At 46.6% G+C, this 22,915-nt stretch overlaps 1 protein-coding gene across 4 annotated transcripts in view; it reads right to left on the bottom strand.

The window, feature by feature from the left end:
* Positions 1-22,915, bottom strand: part of adgrg6 (adhesion G protein-coupled receptor G6) — a 99,946-nt gene that overhangs the window by 30,114 nt on the left and 46,917 nt on the right. Inside the window, exons 7-11 of one of the 4 annotated variants that reach the window (XM_085383230.1) lie at positions 13,385-13,450; positions 9,380-9,451; positions 8,330-8,434; positions 7,447-7,539; positions 5,950-6,027 (exon numbers count right to left, since the gene is read on the bottom strand). In XM_085383230.1, the coding sequence (XP_085239356.1) occupies positions 5,950-6,027; positions 7,447-7,539; positions 8,330-8,434; positions 9,380-9,451; positions 13,385-13,450 (414 nt within the window). Of the gene's footprint in view, positions 1-277; positions 2,549-5,949; positions 6,028-7,446; positions 7,540-8,329; positions 8,435-9,379; positions 9,452-13,384; positions 13,451-22,915 lie in introns of those variants that run through there. The other 3 variants (XM_085383231.1, XM_085383232.1, XM_085383228.1) reach the window with 3 other exon arrangements.

The raw sequence follows: 22,915 nt of genomic DNA, 5'->3' as shown, positions 1-22,915 counted from the left end.
AAGTTGAATGGGGACCAGTAATGTTCTTCAGAACCAAAGAGGGCTGGTTGAATGGAGTTGGTTATGGGAACACTGTGAGGTGGAAACACCACAAAAACACTTAATAATACGGACACAGGTGTCCGTATGCATTTGTAATGCTGCTCAAATCAAAACGTTCTGATTCAGATCCTTTAAAAGACTTGAAGACTAAATACTGTATTTCTGCAATTTTGTAATATTACTGATTATTTATTTTTATTTTCTATGACAACAAAGTTGTTGCTGCATAACATACTATTCCCCGATGGCAGTCCACACTGACATGTAAAAAGAAAGCGTTGTTTACACCGGCAGGGCAGTGTGGGCCTGATGGATGGATTTGCTGTTGGGGATCCCAGACTGGGGTGCAACGTGGCTTTTTTGAGGCCGCTGCTGCTGCCGGCGTTAGCTGATGGACTGAGAGCTCTGAATGGAGGTGTAGGAGAGGAGATCTTTGGGGTTATGAGATGCCAACCACTGGCAGCTGCTGGAGGCGTTGGGGAAAAGTTGAGATTGTTGTCTTTGATCTTGCCAGTGCCGTGGTCTTGGTTCACGTCCCCCTTCATTAAACCTCCTGAGCTCTGGTTCCTGCTGTGATTCGACACATTTGGACTTGAGTTCAAACCTGGCTCTGAGGCGGTTAAATTTGACTTTGCTGCTGCTGCTGCATTCACGAGCACCGGCACTGGCCTGCTGCCTGTCATACTGCCCTCCGACACATCCAGACTTCCTTTTTCTACGAGTGCACTAGCATCTTTAGCTGCTGTGATGTTGGTCATCGCAGCCGGCGCCACAGGAGAGTCTCGGAGTGCCGCAGCAGTGGTTGAATTAGACTCAGGTATATATTTAAAGCCTGCTGTGTTTGTGGTGTGGTTGTCTCTCCCAGGAGGTGAGAGCTCATCAAGCCCAGAAATGAAGCCATGATTTGTGATCTCGATAGAGAAGCCAGTGGGGGATCTGGAGGTGGAAGAGGGGGTATTAAGGTCAGAAGACTGCAGGGGGGTTGGAAGAACCAGAGCAACATTCGGTTGTGATGATGTAGCAGAACCAGGCTGATAACAGGATTCAGAAATAGGACAGGGAGTATTCTGCATATCAACAGGAGATGAGAGAGAATTCAGGGCAGATTGTGGAGTTACATGCTCATTAGGGTGATGGCCTGTTACAGCGCTTAAGATTACAGGAGCTTTGTTGCTCACAGGTGAGACATGCTCATTAGCAAAGTGTATCTTTGGAACAACATCTGCAGGGTTAAATGGAGCAGAGAGATGTGATAATCTCCCACCAGCAGTTTGCTTATTTGAGGCCTCAGATATCAAAACGCCGACTAACGTAGACTCATTTTGTGGCTGAGAGTGGTTTGTAAACTGTGATAAAACCTCATCCTGGTTAGGAGAAATAAGCAGGCGTGACTGGATGGACTCCATGGAAACTTGACCAAAAGAAAGAGATTGAGTGTTTGAGATAAACTCTTCAACTGGCTGTATGGTGGGTCTTTGTAAGGACTGTGCTGCTGTGGGCTGCAGGAATCTAACAGTAGGACGAGTGGGTGACAAGGACCCAATTTCTGTGTTCATCATGCTAGCAGGTGCTGCTGGCCATGTCGCCCGGCTGGGGAGGAGAAAGGAGGATGAAAGGGTGGAGACAGAGGGTGAGACAGGAGGATAGGTGTAAGACAGGTGCTGAGATGGAAGAAGAAGTGAAACACTTTCTACGAGAGAAACAGAAGATGACATGGAGGGCAAAAGGACAGGAAGCGAGGGTGTGAAGAAACTCAAGATTGGAGATTGCTGCCGTGGCCCCCTGGTGTTAGCCCCCTCGCTCAAATTGAGCCCATCACTCCTAAAGTTCTGAGTGTGTGCCTGACTGTTAGAGTGTGTGGGCAGCTGTGTGTGTGCTGAAATGTGTGTCTGGATCAGACGGCCGGGTTGTACAGTATTAGCTCGTGTCAGGCCTGAGACGTGTGCTAGAGCCATCCCCGGAGCGTGCCGGGGGGCTGTCACACCAAGCTGCGCACTTGAGCTGTCGCGGTGTGCCAGCATCTGGGACGGATTCAACAAAGGCGGAGTGGAGAGACTAAATCCACTGTCATAGCCAGCAGGGGCCTGCGAGTTGGTCCGAGTGCCAGCAGCTCCATTCACTTCTCCCTGGTTGTGTAAATGTGAGACTGCATGATGCAGCCTCCAAGGATCTCTGTTAACAGTCGGGCTGGAAGAATCTCTCTCTTGTGACCCAGACAAAGATTTCTGAGTCAGAACGGTTTCCTCTCCCATCATCCCCTCTGTCTCCCTGATGGAGTCGGTAAATGAAGGGATGTGAGAGCTTTGAGTTAAAAGGAAGACATTGGAAGATGATGTAGAAGAGGCAGAGGAAGAGGGCGGTTCTTGCTTTCCTTCAATATTTGCCCTGAGCAGAGCCAGAGTGTGATCATGGCCCCAAATACCAGCTGTTGGCAGCGAGGTCAAGCCAGTGTCAGTGTGAAGCACTGAACGAGTTTCTATCTCGCTCAAATCTTTCTGATGAGAATGAACTAAAAAAGGTCTGACTGACAGGCTAGCTGCATCTGAGGATGGCCACAAAACCACTGACAAATTTAGCTCTGATACAGGAAACTCTAATTGTGACAGGGCTGGACCAAAGTCCGGCACAAGCGCTGCAGGACTGGATACCAGAGCCTCCACAGATAATCTTGAGGGAGTTGGGTTAGTGTGACTAAAGGAGTTATCTGAAAAATCTTCTGCATGGGTTAATGTATGTGATCGAGTATCAGGGGACAGGTTGTGCACAGTGGAGGGCACTTCATTTCTGTTAGCTTTAGATAAACCACTAGAGGACTTTTCTGCAGAGTGGTATTCAGGGTGCAGTGCACTATCAACAAAAGGAGACTGAGCTGGGGCTTTAGAAAAGAGAGGAAATGACAACAAAGATGCTGTGTCAACCGTTGAGTCCTCAAAGTTCTTTTGAAGATTCGAGGACAGAAATGACAACACAGACACTGGCATGTGAGCAGTTTCTGAAAGCCTTCGCTCTGCAGGCTGGGAAGATGATGGCAGGAGGAGGGAGGGGTACCGAGGAGCAGCAGAAGGTGGAAAAGGAACCAGGGTGGGCCAAAGGGGATCAGAGGCCAAGGGAAGGGTGGGGCTGAGTGGGGAGTACTGGGGTATGACGGTTTGAATGGGGGAGGCATGGGCGGAGGTGGCTGTAAATTCTAACTGAAAGAGAGAAAAGGGAGAAGTAGGAGGTAGGATACTGGATGAGGAGTAGTGAGGGCTCTGGAATGGCTCGTGAAAGGGAGGAGATGGAGGGGAGAGAATGGATGATCGATGGGGAATGACGTGCACAGAAGACTGTATGTGTGCATGTGCGTCTGTATATAAATTGTTAACCAGACTACTGCTGGCTACAGCTAGTCCAGCTTTACTGCCCAGAGGGTTTAAAGAAAGTGAGGATATCTGGGCCTTGTCTTCCTTCTGTGGCACAAAAGAGGAAAAGATTTGTTTGGGGAAAACCACCTCGGCGAGGAAAGAAGGGGAGCTTAGATGTGCCATCGGCAAAGAAGGTGTTGGCTGCATGAAGAGGTGGGATGAAGAGGAGGGAGGAAGGGAAGACGGCATTGCTTGCAAACTCAGTCTTTCCAGTTGTGCATAGGAACTTTCCTCTTGTTTCTGTCCACTTGGACCGCTGCTCTTTGGAAGCTCGTGGTGGGTTTGAGCTGTTGTCAAAGTCTGATTAAGAGTGCTGATGGATGTTTCTGGTACCAGTAGGTCTGGTGAGTGATCTTTAAAAGGCTTGATGCCTGCTGCTAGGATGCTGAGCAGGCTTTCTGAGCCATTATGGAAATGTGTTTGGGTGAAAAAATGTTCACTTCCTCTTTCAGAAGGAGTTGAGGGTTGGATGAAAAGGTGGGAAGCACTTTGCGGGTCTGAGTTTCTGGCATCAGGTCCAGTATTGGGTTCTTTGGATAAGGCATCAAATTGATATAATCTATAAGGACTCCTTTCCCCCACAAGTTCAGTCATGTCATACATGAATGGCCCAGAGCCTGATGAATATTCATTATCCGGTATCTCCTGATCTGTCAGGTTACCCGCAGCAGATGTTTGGATTTCACCACCACTCATGTTCAGGAGTGACCATGATGAAGCAACAGGTTTGTTCTTCCTAATGCCAAGTGCTGATAATGATGACAAAAACAATGACGACGATGATGACAGTGGTGCTAGCCCAGCCGCAGCTAATGCCTCACTTTTATTCTGCTGCAGAGGTGACCCCTGAGGTGAACTTGAAGTATGAGATTCAGGAAGGAACTTTAAGTCCTGAGTGGTGGTAGAGACCTCCGTTTTGGAGGTTGACTGGTGAAAAGTTTTTGGTTGGGACGTAACAGAAGAAATATTTAGATGAATGGTTGCAGGCGTCGAGTCTTTCAACCCATCTGTGTCTTTGAATCCAGTCGTTGGTGTGAATTTAAGCCTGGCTGTGGATTTGAGATCAGCTAATGGAACAGCAGGTTTTGTGATGTGAATCTCCACCCTAGGTGGTGCTTTAGTGGTAGCTTGATGTCTTCCTCGGTTTGGCCTCTTCCTCAAAGGGGTTGAAATGTACCCCAGGGAAATCTTGGATCTTCGATACCGTGGAGGTCTTTGGAAGGGAGCAGGGGGTCTGGGGCGGGTAGCTTCAGATGGACCAGAGGAACCAGGGACTGAAGCTAAGAATCTGGATTGATGAGCTGAATGATGGGGACTGGGGGTTTGAGCGGGGGGATTCAAAGGACTGGACGTAAGAGATCTATGAAGAGAAGCTCCTCCAGGAGGATTGCGAAAAAACGCAGACCTGGTTTGCCTGATTTTGTGGACTAAAGGAACTGGATGTCTAGGGGTTTGGGAAAAAGAGAGTGCAGCAACAGTAAATCCAGAAGTCTGTCTTCTGAGGTAACCAGCTGGCCAAACAGTCAGGGACCTGGACTTCAAGGCCATTGGCTCAGGTTGCTGAAGCATAATTTGAGTCTCCTCCACTGTCACCGGGATATGGCCGATCGAAGCAGATGTAATTATAGTGAAAAAGCAAGTTACATACAATAAATAAAGGTAAAAAAATGCATTTCAAAAATAAACCACTAATATAGGACACGATATTTTTACATAAGCCATCTCAACATCCTTCAGTCACAGACAGTATTGTAGGATTGTACAGTGATTACTATGTCTGTAACAGCGATATGAAACAAAGGAGTGCATGAACCATACGAGAAGAAACCAAAGCAAAAGATATGACATGACTATAACTAGGTTAGGCTGATTAAGCAGTTAAAGAGCTAAAAAAGGAGAAGGAAACAAAAAAGACCCCCAAAAATAAAGTTTCATGGGCCTTAGATCCTGCAGTGCAAACACACAGCTATTAGCAGAAAAGCCTCACATATTCCACAGGAATGATGAGGATTGGCTAACACTGATCTTGGTTTAAGAGCTAGACATGGAAGTGTGAATGTTACCCCAGGAAGAAGCAGCAGGAACAGCTATGTTAGTCTCTGGTTGGTTAGTAGTCATGAACTGCAGCTGGCCAGATGTTTCTGGAACAGTGTGTAGAAGAAGAAATGAGAGTAGGGACTAAAAGAATTAAACATGCTGGAGAAGAGTAAGAACAAATCAATGTATTATTAAAAGACGAAGCCCGAGGCCTAAAACTATCCTCAACAGTATATGACAATCAAGATCTTAAGACACAGGAAATAAAGGCCAAGTCCAGATAACCAGAATCAACTTTTTGGGGACACGTTTATGTTTATAAGAGCTGAGGCTGTGGCACAACAACATCCAATCATATACAGTTTCTGTATCTGCTGCATAAATACTACTGTTAAAAATCCATGCAGTTAGACAGTGACAGCATTATTCATGCCAGTTTTGGCAATGGTATTACTGTTCCTCTTACCATGCAGGGTGGGGTTAGTATCTGGATGGTTAGTGGTAAAAGATGAAACAGCTGCCGTGCTGCTGGTTGGCTGTTGGGCTACAGGAAGTAAACAATCACAGATTATCAGTCATCTGAACTGACACATGCTGTCGCTACATCGCAGCCTCATAGAGCTTCATATAGAAATGCCATATTTCTGATGTAATGTGGTATCAGTGATCAGTGTCACAAATAAACTAGAAACAAAGACAGTGATTAATATGAATACGTCTGTTGGTACATCCTTCCTGCTGTCGCCAAAAAAAGCGCGCATGATATATGTTATGATGCCAGCCACTGCATGTTGTGACCACATTACATAAATCAAACTAAATTCTTTGAGCTGAACATAACACGTTAATGAGCATGAACACCAAACTCCACCACATGTGGAACAAACTTCCTTTGTGCTCCATTGGGCCGTCCTTGTACAGTAACAGGTGAGTGGCCCTGCAACCTGCAACCATCAAAGGTCAGACAAGCACAGGGCCTCACAGTGGACCGAACGCACCCAGAAAAGTTGGTGTGAACGTACCTGTGCACCCTCAACTGTAGTCACAAACGAGCAGGTCACAAAATATCCAACAACAGTAAAATAAAGTGTAAATATAAACATAAAGTAAAGCTGTGTTTTGAGGCATGGCTTTTATTGTAAGGATTAAAAGGCAGCTATTGAATGGAGCTAGCAACATATGAACGTCTGTATTAGATGTCGTCGGGATGTTTGTGAAAAAGAGCTGCTTTTTGGAGGGAAAACAAAAAAACACAGTGACACTGACAGAATAACAACTGATTCAAAATGCTCACAGTGGACTACATCCTATATTAATGCGTTCAAAATGCATCAATATGAGAACAACAGCAGGTAAAACAAACCTAAACTGTGGAGACGTCAATACGATGCTGTATGCTTTATTGTGCTTTAAGTTGAATTTAAGTTTTGGTTTTTTTTTTGATTAGTTAATAATTCAGTAAATCATGCGAAAGCAACTTCTCGCTTTGTATCTGTGAAAGCACCCACTCACTTCAAGGCAGTGAAAGGCCTTAAAAGCCACTTCTTCTTCTAACTACCCGTCATTACAGCACATTCATGAAAACATAAAAACCTCACTCAGTGACAATTTATACGAGTTTTTCCACATGTGTAAGTTTTCTCTCCTTATTCTAAGACTAATTTGAATCAAATCCATTACTGGATTGTAAAATATGACTACATAATTATTTTAGTTTATAAAAACTACAATATTTTGAACTTTGAAGTCACATCATTTGGGAAAAAAAGTAGTGTTTCGTGTGATGGTTACAAAATCCTGTGACCATTTACCATCGTGTCCACTTGGATTTGGGTTTTAGCAGCAGCTTTTTAATCTTTCTTTAAAAAAAAGATTAATTACAACAAAAACAGCTGTTAACAGAGTCATAAAGAATGGCAGCTACTGACAACACTGTATATGAAGATAGTGTTAGCTACCTTACCATGTGCTGTGCTGCTGGATGCAGAAACATTAGTATCGGTAGATGCAGAGGTAGGAGCTCTGGTGGTGGTGGTGATGGTAGTATTAGGCAAAACTGATTAGATCAGATTGGATTATGTCAGTAACACAAAAGTAGCTTGGATTCAACGACACATTAATGATGCATTATGAGAAATGTGAAACTTGCTCACTGAACAGGTTATTCTAACACAAACAACTGTTACCACTCACTGTTGAGGTCAAAGGTCGACTGCCAGAACAATAACTGGTACAGAAATATTCTATCTATGCTGTTTATCTAACACCACAAATACCACTGATTAAAGATTAAATGTTATGTAGTCACAGGAGAGGTAAACTTTTAATGTTAGGAATGACAAGGAATTGAGTCGTAGAATTCACCTGCATGGTTAGCAGGTAAAGACTAAACTGTTGTTGTCCTGCTGGTAAGGCTGCATAAATCCTGTGAAGATTTTCTTCTTCATGTGACTGTCTGCAGATACAATAAGCTATGCGCCAACCTGAAGGAAGCCTATGATGAAACTTAGATGTGTAATTTTACTGGTATTTAATTTTCATGACTAGACTGGGAGGGGTCCACCTGAAAAGGTGGCAAAATTATTTAGCCTGATGACATTTGGGAGATAAAAGTCCTCATGTAACTTTCAAGTAACAATTTCTCTATGTACACACTGTGTATATGTGTTCTCTTGGAACCCATTGATTAGTCTTATGGATTAGCGTTTAGAGGTAACGGCCATTTTTGAGGCTTCCTGTTCAGCCTGTTTAATCGTAAACTCAATAGTTTAGGGGACACATTCATTTATTATTATCTTTGTTAGGTTTTGCACAGGAATCAAACATGAAAGCAGATGAAGCCTTACCAGAAGAGGAGGGGCTGGTTGCAGCGGAGGCGGTGGTACTGATGATAGAGGTTAGAGGCATGCGAGTGGAGAGAATGCTGGGAGATGGAGTGATGGTAGAGAGGACTGATGATGACAAATCAAAGGATAAGGCAGGACGAGAGGATGACACATGCAAAAACAAAGTGGTTTTAATGCTAGCGTGAGCGTGTGCTTTTTCCCAAAGCCCAGTTTGAGTGCAAATGTTCCAGAAGGTCTAAAACTCTCACATGCACATATTACAAACAGATATATATAATGTAAGCAGCACATATCGGTGCTTCATTAAAATTCCATTAAGAATGAAAAGTTCTTATTATCCTAATCAAACACAGAGAGCTGATTTTTCATAAATTCCTGGGAAAGTTCATTTAGAGCTACAACTTTTCAGTTGGAAAAAGGACGACAGAAAGGTTAATTGACTAATGAAAAGTTTGATGAACTCCGTCTTCAAACGCAGCATTAGATAATTTACTCGTCTGTCAAGCGGACGGGTTCATCAGAGCTGAATTAGTTGAGTATTCTCACAGGTAGTTAATGAATAAGAGAATGACCAAACTGATCTTAGAGGGGCAAAATAGCTTCAAGCTACTTTTCATGGCTTCCTGGAAGGTCAAATATGGCAGAGCTAAAAAGGTTTGAGATTTTTATGAGGGAAATCTCTCTGAAAACCATTAAGAATAACGGCTTTGTGGTGATGAACTATAACTGAGTTCCATAAAAAAGGTCTTTCTTTGTGGATGTTGGATGAACCCTAAAAAGTTTATCCTAAATTAGAGTTAGATGAAACAGAAGAAAAAAGGGGAAGCCTCTACAGAAAAGGTATTTGACTGAAAAATCCAGAAGCTTAAAACCAACCAAAAATGTTTAATAATCATTTTAAAAAAAGATGGAAGGAAGAAGGGAAAGTAGGGGGAGGAGGAGGTGATGATAAAGCAAAAGCACTGAGGGGAACAAAAATGGCACAGAGAAGTGGAGAAGGTGAAGATGGAAAGGAAGGACAGAGGCTGCATGAAGAGGAGGGTTGCTTACCGTGGGTGTTGGCATTAGTAGTGTAGATGGTGTTAGTGGAGTCAGTGGATGAGGTGGCAGGAGAGGAAACAGCTGGTGGTAGTGACAATGTGATGGGATGAGAGAGAAACAGATGCAAAGGATGATAAATGGATGTGATGAGGAATGAACATCTTAAATGTACACAGTAGGGGTATTGGATCTGGGCTTCTCAAGTGTTCTCAGCATCGTTAATAAAGAATGCAAATTATTCAACAGTTATGTAGTCATAATGATAAAAGCTCTCTTTTTTTAATCAAAGCTGACTGTGTGGGTCTGTGTACCGCTTACAACATAATCACACTAACCAGCAGCAACCAACCAATAAGTGATGTGGATTTAACAGCTGAGACTGTGGCTGCTGTCAAAACTTACCACACAGTCCGGTTTTTTATTTTTATTTTGTCCCGAGCTTCCTCTCCTGCCATCGTCAAGCTGACATACACAGCTCAGTCTCCAGAGTTTCTCCAAGCTCTTGTTGACCAAAGGGTTTAAAGCCATGAGACGGTTTACACAGATTAAGTTTGATTATGTCATGTGGAAAGGCTTGAGTCTAAGCATGGTCACAGATGAGGTTTTGAAACAATGAATTCTGTACCATCAAAGGGATTTCAGAGGTGGACTGAAACAAGAGGTGATAAAGTCTACTCATGAAAAGAAGTTTGTGCTTCAGAGTTAAAGTGAAGTCAAATGTGTTTGGGAAAAAAAAGACAATGCTGCTCACTCACTTGTGGTTCCATTTAACTTCTTCCACCTACATCTCCCGAACAGAAGTCAGAGTTATGTTTTTCAGGACAGCTACACCTGAATTAGCTTCACCCACTGAAGCACACCCACTCAGGCCTTCTTCACTCCTCAGACCACCACCATAACTTTCTAACAGCTCTACTCTTCAGCTGACCATTTATTCTTTGTTCCATCGAGCTTACGAGTTATTATATTATCACCCTTTCTAATGGCTTGTTGAGCTGTCTGTGCTCTTAATTTCTATCCTGCAACACAAACTGTAGTTTAATTGGCTTCACTTCCATGCTCTCATGGCGCAATCGCACAAAAACTGACCTTTAGAAATACAGTATGTCCCTCTGAGGCTTCCATAGTTCTGGACAGTGTGAGAACTGACATTTCACATTGGGTCAATTGGGTCACATTACTAGTTGGCCCACAGCTACTGTTCTGACCAGAGCTCACTGGTAAGTCTTGGATCATGTGACCTCTTTGAGCAAAAGAAACTGGTGGAGGTCCATTTTCCTCGAGGGCCACAATCTGTGCAGGGACAGCATTCCAGTTTTAATGGCTATGGCAGCAGCTGAACGGCACCCTGGGGGATATAGCTTTAAAAACGTTATTTTGTTTCTTCGGGTATGATCTACTTTGGAATTAGAAAATGTAATTAACCGAGCATTCCTGGATAGATTCTTGGCAGATCCACGTAGACTGGTGAGAGTAGGTGACATGGGCCAAATGCCCATTTTTATTCTTTCCTCCTTTATCAGCCACTTGAACTTATGAAGGCTGATTAAATGAATAAAGCAGAGTGAAGCATCTGTCTCCATTTCAAGAATGTCCTCATTTGAATGAATCTGACTGAGATTCCATTCCCTTTTGCTTTCTTTTCTTGTCCAGGCTCATTAATGTCACATATGAAGCCCAAAACCATAAATCAAAGGGTTTTGCAATCTGCACGACTTTCTCTTTTCTCATATGTTTGCTTTAAATAAGAAAACTGACCCAAAATTCATCTTCTTTTTGTGTATTCACCAAATCTTCAGTGTAAATGTTGGAAATTTTAATTTGTAACTGTTTTCTTCATGTCCCAACTAACAGTTATGCACCAGTCAGTAACAGAAGGACCTAACAGCAAACACAGATGTGATGATCAGGAGGTCACTGAGGGTTTTCTGGCAGAAAAGCTTTAGGAAGTACAATAAACCCTGGACAAAGGAGTCAAGCACAGGCGTTTGACCCGGGAGAACGAGGTTTGTATCGCAAAAACTGTCAAAGTCAATGACAGCGTGAAGAAGTTCATAAGGTTTATTGCAGGTTTAGGTAAGGACAAGCTGTGCTCTTCAAATTATGCAGCGTTGGCTTCCAAATTCCAAAACTCTGACATCACCAGAATGTGACCGGCCTGCAGTATCATTAAATGCGGTTCTCTAGAAACACCACAAACAAAGTTGTTGATCACAATTATATTGATCTTCTCACCTCTTGCCAGATTCATCCTTGAACAAACTAGCATCTCTTCACTGTTCAGAGCAGTTTGACAGCACTGGGAATGCTTAAAGGCTAGAATATGTTCAGGGCTTTGGGGAAAGCCAAGGATCTCGATCCAAACCTGAGCCTGCTTTCATTTAGAAAGTTTTTCTTAACAGGATGTTCAAAATTCAATTAAGCGTCTTTCTCTTATGAGCACATTCCCAAAAAACCTGACCCTTAGACACTTCTTCACAAGGTGGAAAGCAAAGCTTGACAGAAAAAACCATCATAGTGTGAAGCTGAATAAGAAGTGTAGGCACCGATGCACTTGGTTTACCTTTATAAAAAGTTCATGTGGTCACTGAGGAAAACTTTTATATAGATGTCAAGGCTGTACAATGCCTTCTGTACTTGAACAGTTCAAAGTGTATACACTGTCAGGTTCAGCCCCAGCACTATAGCTCTTGTATATATTCCATTCGCCTTCAAACACTCAAACTGTCACTTTTTCATGGTCAAAACTCTTTTCCCTTCTTACTTCCTCTGAGGTCCTTACAGCCCTTGCATTTTTCACCAAACTGTAACACAGTGTGAAGAGCTGACTAAGAACAGAGACTAATAGATATTTGACAGTTTTGACAGCACTAATGTCAGAGGGAAAAGACATCAATGCAACCAAGGAGATGCGATGCAATGGCACAAACCCCATGTTTAAAGAACCCCATAATTTATTCTTGGTATCTGCCAATCAGCTGTTCTGAGCAAATATTTATCTGAAAAGGTTAATGTTGTGCTAGATTCACTTTTGTGTTCTTCACTTCTGTCTAAGCTTTAATGAACTTTGACTGGTGTGAGTGTGTCTGTCACTGTGATCTGGATTAAGCAACCAGATGTAACAGAAAAGGTAAAGTCAGTGACTCATTAAGACAAAATCTTACAGCTGATTTTGTTGTGAGACCTACGGAGACCTACCTGCAATAGTCTTTTACCATTTTTACTTCATAATAAAAATGTATGAAATTATGCAGACTCTGAAGCAATTTTGTGAAAAGATGTTTTCATTTAAAGGAAGAACTGATCAAAAATGTTTGTTGTCATTTGTGTTTTACATATGATTTCACTAGCTGGGCCCACGTCCTCATTTTAGGTTTGACAGTGTTTTGGTAGGTAAAAGTGAATGCTTTGACATGAATTGAGCTGCGGTTTGGGGAAGGCCTCGAAGGGGACTGGCAATGGCTCCCGGGCCTGGCAGATCCCCATACACTAAATAGAAATGAAGAAGTTAAAGAATTGAGAACAGGGAGGGAGGGTGGGGCACGTAAACAAGAATGAACAGCTTGCAGAACTGGGGGAGCCTATATACAGTAGATGACAACCGGAAGGAGCGTGTTTGGAAGCGTGGTCCTGCTCCTGAAATTCCGATACATAATCTCCAGTAGTTGGCGTTACCCAACATACTGATGTTATCTGTAACTCCATCAGTTCAAAATTTCTGTTAGAAGAACAGGGTATTTGTCTTTTTGTTTCTGGTTCTTTGGTCCAAGAAGAAGAGTATGCATGACCACAGACAGTAATACATTATCGTTTGATAAACTTCGATTTAACAAACTAATTGAATTTACTTATTAAAGATTCCTGGCAACACTTTTTTCTTTACAATAAAAATGCTCAAATGCTCAGTGCAAGTCTGGCCGTGAACATCACACACAACAAACAACAACAGAGGACGTTCACGGGGGGAAAGCGGTCTTTTCAGCAATTGTGTCAAAGAGTGTGATCGTTTCGTACCTGGGCAGCCCAGCGCAGATGGGTCACAGTTATTATTGAGGGTTGCGTTGCTCACTGGGAAGACGCCTGGGAGGAGAGGAGGAAAGATTTTTAGTCTGATAAACACAATGAAATCTTTACACTGGTTAATGCTTAAAGATTTTTTTATTTTAGAAAAAATAATCGCAAAGTATAAAAAATTTTTTCAAAATAAAGTAAAAGAAATGAAAGAATATATATTATTCATATAATGATGTCATATTTTAAGCTCACATGTCAATCTTTACACCGTTACACTGATCACAGTCTGATGTTAGCATGTTTCTGCGTGACTTATATCGCCAACACCTCCTGTGTGTGTGTGTGTGTGTGTGTGTGTGTGTGTGTGTGTGTGTGTGTGTGTGTGTGTGTGTGTGTGTGTGTGTGTGTGTGTGTGTGTGTGTGTGTGTGAAAGGGTAGAAATCCACAAAAAGCAGGAAAAAAGCTCTCTGAAGATGGTGTCCTGTTTAACAGGTACAAATAAGTCTGGAGTCCGAGACGGTAAATGTGAGATCCTCCAGCACTAAGCTACTTTGCCTGGTTGGTACTTCAGCTCCATACCGCAGATGTAAAATGTACTCTCAGGGTTGGAGTAACTCTGGCTTACTGTGTTTATGCCTGATACCAGTCTGACGCAGCAGACCTGGCTGCATCCGTCCGGCTCAGTTTTGGGTTTTTATACTAACAGTTATGTGATCAAGGTTCAACCCAAGTGCCTGAAGTGCTTATCCATTTCTGGCTTGTAATGAGCTGAAGCCTATCCCAGCATGCATTGGACATGAAGACATGGACACACTGAACAGAGTGCCAGACGAGTAACACAATCTTCTATTTCTCAAAGTGTTTGCTGCTTGTTTAAGAAAGTTTCCCACACCATTTTAATGGCGTGCAGATTTCTAATCAATCGGACTTTGAGGTCTGTGGTGGGTGCAGATTGGTTGCTTGCACAGATCGAGCCCTCAAAGTTATATTTCATGGACAGCCTGTCTAACCAACTGTGTGCTTACTGCAGCCAAAAATCAAGCGCTCCTTAAGTACTTTGGCCATTTGAAATGTAACCCCGAGCCTGGCTGCAGCCCACACATGCTGCATATTCACAGACCATTCAGCAGAGTGGGTGGACGGGCAGACGGAGAAAGCTGAGACTTTGTTTGAGAGGAATGTGTTCGAGAGATGTCAGCAAATCATCGCAGCATTCAGCCGAGTGAAAAAGCAGGAATTCAGTAATCGTGGATAGCATGTGGATCAAAAGAGGTGAGGAGGGCTGAGGATTGTGCCCAGTCATAATCTACCTCCAGCTCTCTCCCTTCGTCCTCTTTTTTAACCTAACACTCTGACTGACTGTCACCTTCTCTTATGTTGCTTCGGTTTTTCAGTGCTGCCCTCGCTTTTACATTTTCTCCCCTTCCTGTTCTTTTCACAACCTCAGCACAACGAATCTCCCATTTTCTACTCCGTGTGCTTCTATTACCTCTTTTCTATTTTCCTCAGTGTACTGTAGCAGACAGATAATCCACGGTCTCTTTTTCACAGTACAGACGTGAGAGGAAGAAAATGGGGGGAGATGGAGATTGGGCTCTTTAGGAACAGGATACCACACCCACTTATTGGTCTGGACTACTTTTGTTGGTTTGGACAAGTTAGCTCCAATGAAAGGAAACTTTACTTCACAGCAGTATTCCTCTAAACCAGCAGTTTTGCCAGTTTGGTGTTTGTCTGAACCAAGTCTGTTACCTCACCCCTTTTCAACACCTTTGGCAGAAACCGGACCGTGAGCCAGAACTTAAAGCCTGACTTCAGTCCTAGACCTCATCAAAGCTCAGGTTTGGGAGTCAGCAGACTAAACAAGTTAGTCTAGGTGCCCATGCATCCAAAAACATCAACCTCCTTTGGGAGGATGTCACACATATCAGTAGATCCTGATCAGATGCCTAAATCCCCTTACAGTAAAATGAAAATGAGCAGTTCTAGTTTGAGCTCCTCACCCTGTCTCCAAGACCAGCCTGATGACCCTAACAGAACCAAATCTCCCACAGACAGCAAAAACCCCGAAAACCTTAAGCTCATGACCCTCTCCAGTAAGGCTTCATGTTCACATGGCCACTGCCTATTTCAAGTATGCGAGTATCAGACAACTTTCGTTCATGAGCTGTACTTTAGCCGTCTCCGTTTTCCAGCTTTGCGTCGTATTGTACTCCGTCTCATTTTGCAGTTGTTCTTATGTGTTATGTGGCTGTGCTGTCTCCAGTGTCTGACTACCAACAACTGAACTGTGGATGTCAAACTCTGCTCATGCCACCCGCCATCTGTTTGGACTGCAAATTTTTGTTCATTCTTTTTTATTAAGATTTTAACTTCTTTCTTCACGGTGTTGGACCACAACAAGGAATCAGAACAGCAAACTCCCATGACGCCCATATGGGTGGCAAATCACGCAGCCACACCTTGCCCCATCCTGACATGATAGGATGGGGCAAGGTCTCACAGTGGCTTCTGTCACGGATTGCCGGGGCAAGCCGTGTGGAATGTAGGAAGGACCCAAAAGGCAGCAGCTCTGGTGCAGGTGAGTGTTTATTAACAGGGGTGGGTAAGTACAAACAGCGGTGGCGACAAAACATGAAACTGGAAACCTAAACTGGGTAAACTAATAAGACAAACCAGAACGAGGATGCAGGGAGGTCCGGAGAAATACAAATGGGAAGACGCAGGGAGACCAAGGGGAAACAACACAGACGAACCAGCAATTACTAAGACAGAAAATACAACTTAAATACACTCAGAGAACACAGGGAGATTACACACAGGTGGGAAACACAGCTGGGAGTGATTAACATAACGAGACTAGGGAGGCAAACTGAAAACACTCACATAAGACGCAGACCTTCACAATAAAACAGGAACACACGGGCAGAACAGAGTAAACACTAAACAAAGGAAGAACAGAACCAAAATCGAAGAGAAAACACAAAATGCTGGGTCAAAAGGACCCAGGATCATGACAGAACCCCCCCCCCCTCAAGGGCTGGCTCCCGACAGCCCAAAAACAAAACAAAAAAAACAGAAAACAACCCGACCAGGGCGGGCGGAGCGGGTCCAGGACGGAGGGCTCGAGGCAAAACAAAACAGGAGCACCAGAAGGCCAGAAGACAAAAAGAAAAACAAAACACAAGTCCAAAACCAAAAGAAAAGCACACCAAAGCACAGGAAAACCGAGTCCAAAACAGAAAAGACCAGGGGGCCGGCCAGGGGGCCGACAGCACAGGAGTCCAAAACAGAAGAGTTCAGGGGGCCGGCCGTGCGGAAGGCAACGGCGGCCACTCAGGCGATGGCGGTCCGGGGGCCGGCCGTGCGGAAGGCAACGGCGGCCACTCAGGCGAAGAGGGTCCGGGGGCCGGCCGTGCGGAAGGCAACGGAGGCCACTCAGGCGATGGCGGTCCGGGGGCCGGCCGCGCGGAGGGCAACGGCGGCCACTCAGGCGAAGAGGGTCCGGGGGCCGGCCGTGCGGAAGGCAACGGCGGCCACTCAGGCGATGGCGGTCCGGGGGCCGGCCGCGCGGAAGGCAACGGCGGCCACTCAGGCGATGGTGGCCGGCCAGTAGCCTAGCCAGCGGTCTAGAAAACGGCCGCTTAGCTCTAGACCCAAACGAGGCCGGGCCAGGCGAGGCTGAGGCCACAGCAGGCGGAGATGATGAAGCCGGGCCAGGCGGAGATGATGAAGCCGGGCCAGGCGAGGACGAAGCTGAAGCCGAACCAGGCGAGGACGAAGCTGAAGCTGAACCAGGCGAGGATGAAATTGGACCAGGCGAAGCTGGAGCTGAAGCTGAAGCTAGACCAGGCGAGGATGAAACTGGACCAGGCGAGGCTGGAGCTGAAGCTGAAGCTAGACCAGGCGAGGATGAAACTGGACCAGGCGAGGCTGGAGCTGAAGCTGAAGCTGGACCAAGCGAAGCACAGGCAGAAGCTGGACCAGGCGAAGCACAGGCAGAAGCTGGGCCAGGCGAAGCACAGGCAGAAGCTGGACCAGGCGAAGCACAGGCAGAAGCTGGACCAGGCGAGGATGAAGACTCTGATGAAGCTGGACCAGGCGAGGATGAAGACTCGGATGAAGCTGGACCAGGCGAGGATGAAGGCTCTGAGGCTGGACCAGGCGAGGATGAAGACTCGGATGAAGCTGGACCAGGCGAGGATGAAGGCTCTGAGGCTGGACCAGACGAGGCTGATGATGAAGCTGCAGCCGGCGAGGAGGATGATGAAGCTGCAGCAGGCGGCTGGACGGGCTCCTCGGGCCCCCCAGCTGATGAGGTAGGAAGCTGGACGGGCTCCTCGGGCCCTCCAGCGGAGACATGAGACGAAAACCGGAGCGGTCCTTCGGACCCTCCAGCGGAGACAGGAGACGAAGGCCGGAGCGGTCCCTCGGACCCTCCAGCGGAGACTAGAGACAAAGGCCGGAGCGGTCCCTCGGACCCTCCAGCGGAGACTAGAGACAAAGGCCGGAGCGGTCCCTCGGACCCTCCAGCAGAAGTCAACACTAAGCCAGCAGTCATGGAGTCTTCTGGCAAACACGAAGGCAACTGGCAATGCACTGAGCATTGGCTCTGCCCAGGCAACGCTGACATGGTGCAGTTCTCAGGTGGCTGCATAGACTTCAGGGGTCCAGAATCAGCTGGGGACTGAGACCTAGCCTCTGGGGAAGCCCTGGAGCGGCAAACTGTGCCAATGGCGGCTGAACCGCGAAAAGCCCCTTGAGGTGATATTAGACTTTCTCCCTGCATGGAGTGAATGAGTGAAACCGGGGATACTGGAGCCGGAGCTACTGGGGCCTGCGCTACAGGCGGCACTGGAGCTACTGGGGCCTGCGCTACAGGCGGCACTGGAGCTACTGGGGCCTGCGCTACAGGCGGCACTGGAGCTACTGGGGCCTGCGCTACAGGCGGCACTGGAAGGGACACGGGTGGCTCTGGGGCCTGCGCTACAGGCGGCACTGGAAGGGACACGGGTGGCTCTGGGGCCTGAACTGAAAGGGACACGGGTGGCTCTGGGGCCTGAACTGAAAGGGACACGGGAGACTGAACTGAAAGGGACACGGGAGACTGAGCTGAAAGGGACACAGGAGACTGAGCTGAAAGGGACACGGGAGACTGAGCTGAGGGGGACACGGGAAACTGAGCTGAGGGGGACACGGGAAACTGAGCTGAGGGGGACACTGGAAACTGAGCTGAGGGGGACACTGGAAACTGAGCTGAGGGTGGCTGCCAGGGAGCTAACTGAGCTGAGGGTGGCTGCCAGGGAGCTAACTGAGCTGAGGGTGGCTGCGAGGGAGCTAACTGAGCTGAGGGTGGCTGCGAGGGAGCTAACTGAACTGAGGGTAGCTGCGGGGGAGCTAACTGAGCTGGGAGTAGCTGCACAGGCGATACGCAGCTCGCGTTGACATCCGCCACACAAAACACAGCCCCTGAAAGAACAGTCACGTTGTCTGGAAAAGACACAGAGTCCTCACTCACCACAGCCGGTAAATTAGAAGTCTGAACGTCCGGCTGTGGGGTGGCGCGTCGGCGGCGCGATCGGCGTTTCCTCCCCGCAGACGGCTCCGACGGGCCGGGCAAGATCACATCCGGCGAGTCAGGCAGCGAGGCAGGAGTGGCTGAGAGAAGGTGAGGTGTGTGCTGGAGAAAAGCCTGCATGGTCGGAGGAAGCGATTTTAGAAGCCATGGCAGGCCGGAAAAGAGCCGTTGTAGCCGGCTTTCGACGGTGCGGCGAAGCTCCTCTGGAGGGTTTTCAAGCCACAGCCCGAGGAGAATCTCCACGTTATATGTAACGTCGTCCTGGAGCTCCTCGGACGGATTTACTGCTGCTGGGTCCATGGTGGCTGGTTCGTACTGTCACGGATTGCCGGGGCAAGCCGTGTGGAATGTAGGAAGGACCCAAAAGAATAGAATAGAATAGAATAGCCTTTATTGTCATTGTACAGAGTACAACGAAATTGGAGTGCCACTCCCTTGGTGCAAGTTTCAATAATAAATATAAATGTAAAATATAAAAAGTACAAAAAAACCAATCGTAAGTACTCAAACAATAGTATGTACAATATATACAGGATAGCAGCATTAATATAATGACAGTATGAATAGCAGCATAATATAATGACAGTGACGGTATGGAATAGGTTCAATTGTTTTTGTGCTTATTTACTACGGTGATAGCTCTGGGAAAGAAGCTATCCCTGAATCTGTTTGTCCTGGTTTTATGTGACCTGTACCGTCGGCCTGACGGTAATAGTTCAAACAGTTGGTTGCTGGGGTGAGAGTGGTCCTTGATGATATTGCCAGCTCTGCTGAGGTACCGAGAGTTTGCAGTGACCTCCAGGCTGGGCAGAGAGCAGCCAGTGATCTTCTGGGCTGTGTTGATGACCCTCTGCAGTACTTTCCTGTCTGCAGCTGAGCACCCTTCATACCATGTTGTTATGCCGTACGTTAGGATGCTCTCTATGGTGGCTCTGTAAAATGTCACCAGCAGCCTCTCCTCCAGGTTGTTCCTCCTGAGCACTCTCAGAAAGTGGAGACGCTGCTGGGCCTTTTTAACCACCGCTGTAGTATTTGCAGTCCAGGAGAGGTCATCAGATATCTGCACGCCCAGAAACCTCATGGAGTGTACCCTCTCCACACAGCTCCCGTGAATGTAAAGTGGGGCCGGGTCTGCTCTGCCCTTCCTGAAGTCCAAGATAAGTTCTTTAGTTTTCGTGGTGTTCAGTTGGAGGTTGTTAACTGAACACCACTCAGTCAGTCTGTTGACCTCATCTCTGTAGTCCGACTCATCCCCCCTTGAGATGAGTCCAACCACTGTGGTGTCATCCGCGAACTTTATGATGGTGTTTGAGAGATGGGTAGGGGAGCAGTCGGATGTGTAGAGCGTAAACAGGAGGGGACTCAAAACACATCCTTGTGGAGACCCGGTGCTGAGTGTGATGGTGCTGGACCGGTGGGGGCCGAGTCTGACAGACTGTGGTCTATTTGTCAGGAAGTCCTTGATCCAGAGGCAGATGGGGGTGGAGAGTCCCAGGTGAGACAGTTTCTGGACCAGGATCTCCGGGATGATATGATTGAATGCTGAGCTGAAGTCCAGAAAGAGCATTCTCACATAGCTTCCTCGGTGCTCCAGGTGACTCAGCGCAGTGTGGAGTGCTATGGTGATGGCGTCCTCGGTGGAACGATTTGTCCTGTAGGCAAATTGGTGGGGGTCCAGAGTGGGAGGCAGACCGGCCCTGATGTGCTGACAGACCAGTCTCTCAAAGCACTTCATCACTACAGGCGTAAGTGCAACAGGCCTGTAGTCATTTGGGCTGGCCACAGCTGTCTTCTTGGCGATGGGGATGATGGTGGAGGTTTTGAGGCAGGGCGGGACGGTGTTTGATGACAAGGAAAGGTTGAAGATTTTAGTGAAGACTCCGGTCAGTTCGTCAGCACATGCTCTGAGAACCTTTCCATGTATTCCATCAGGACCTGCCGCCTTCCTGGGATTCACTGACCTTAGAACACACCTCACTTGGTGCTCCCTAAGTGTTAGTGTGCCAGTGCTGGGGGCGGGTGGAAGTGGTGTGGCAGCTGAGGGCTTGGTCGTCTCAAAGCGGGCGAAGAAACGGTTTAGATCCTCAGCCAGTGAGGCATCAGTCCTAGATGTTGCCTGGTTATTGCTTCTGTAGTTGGTAATGTGATTGATCCCCTGCCACATTTTTCTGGGGTCGTTGTCAGCAAAGTGATCTTCAATCCTCCTCCTATAGGCAGCCTTAGCTTTCCTGATGCCTCTACTCAGGTCTGCCCTGGCCGCCCTATACGCAGCCCTGTCCCCTGACTTGAAGGCAGTGTTGCGGCTTTTTAGGAGGGATTGCACTTCGCTATTCATCCAGGGTTTTTGATTTGGAAACACCCTGACCCTTTTGTTGACGGTGACATTGTCAACACAGTTCCTGATGTACGAGAGTACAGTGTCCGTGTACTCCTGGAGGTTGTGGCTGGAGAATAAATCCCATACAGTTGTTGAGAAGCAGTCCTGCAGTTGAGAAAGGGCTCCTTCAGGCCAGGTTTTTATTGTCTTTGTCTGGGGCTTTGTTTTTCTCAGCAGGGGGGTGTAGGTGGGGGTGAGGGACATGCAGAGGTGGTCAGATCCAGCCAGGTGGGGGAGGGGTGTCGCTCTGAAAGCATGCCTGATGTTTGAATAGACATGGTCCAAAGTGTGTTCTCCTCTCGTAGCAAAGTGATAGGTTTGTAGCTTGAACCCATCCGCTGGAACGTTGAAGACAATATAATTACACTGCAAAGCAAGACACAAGTAGGCAAGCTTCTTCATGTTTCTCGTGCACGGGAGAGAACCGGACAGTCGCTTGACTCCAGTTGGTCTCGTCCGTTCTCCCGTACCACTGTTCTTTTATTGAGGTTACATGAATATGCATAAGTTCATTAACATATGACGTCTACATACACACAAAGAGTACCTTGCCTGTGTGTGTGTGTGTGTGTGTGTGTGTGTGTGTGTGTGTGTGTGTGTGTGTGTGTGTGTGTGTGTGTGTGTGTGGACTGCTGATCAAAGGGTCAAACATCCTTGGTCAGGAAGAGGGTAGCCTCCCCCTCACCCTAGATGGTTCATCCTAGATAACACGGTGAGGAAGTCCTGCAGTTCATCTAAACAAAGAGCACTTAGACTAGAACAGACGCAACTACGTTAATCCTACCATAAAACAATAAGACACGGTATGACCTCTCATGCTCCCAAAGTGCTGTCCAATACACACAAAGTTTGCAGACTATCAAGGATCAAAACCTCTACCAATCTACAACTAATTACAAAACTCTAAGCATATATAAGTAAATATTTCTAAGCATAAATGACAATCAACAATACAAATCTAACACAAAGTCCACGAACTGGACAAATTTAGGAAGCACAGTCTTTAGGCACGCTTTGTTAAAGTCGCCGGCGACAATAAAAACCCCATCGGGGTGGGCAAGCTGTTGTTTGTTTATGGTGTTGAGCAAGAGGCTGAGAGCCGTGCTAACGTTAGCATCCGGCGGTATATAAACAGCTATCACAATAACTACTGTAAACTCCCTCGGGATGTAAAAAGGTCTGCACGAGACTGCCAGAACCTCCAAATCAGGAGAACAGTGTGTGTGAATGATCCTGCTGTTACAACACCACTCGTTATGCACGTAAACACATAGCCCCCCTCCTCTGCTTTTACCTGAGTTGCTGTTTCTGTCATGCCGGTGTAGCGTGCGGCCTGCTAACTCGACTGCAGCGTCGGGAATCAGCGGGTGAAGCCACGTCTCCGTAATAAGAATAATGCTGCAGTTACGTGCAAAGCTTGTGTTGGCTATCTGTAGCTCCAATTCGTCAAGTTTGTGGGTGATGGATCTGGCGTTCAATAGGAAAAGGCTCGGAAGTGCTGGCCGGTGTGGATGTTTGCGTAGCCTAGCGTCTGAGCCCGACCGGCATCCCCTCTTCTGCTTTCTTTCCCTCGCGC

The sequence above is a fragment of the Rhamphochromis longiceps genome, linkage group LG15, assembly GCF_057381845.1.
Source record: "Rhamphochromis longiceps isolate RC_006_pf linkage group LG15, R_longiceps_female_GT1.1, whole genome shotgun sequence".
Lineage (NCBI taxonomy): Eukaryota > Metazoa > Chordata > Actinopteri > Cichliformes > Cichlidae > Rhamphochromis > Rhamphochromis longiceps.
Note: the sequence above shows the minus strand (reverse complement) of the source record. Positions and strands in the feature narration are given on the sequence as shown.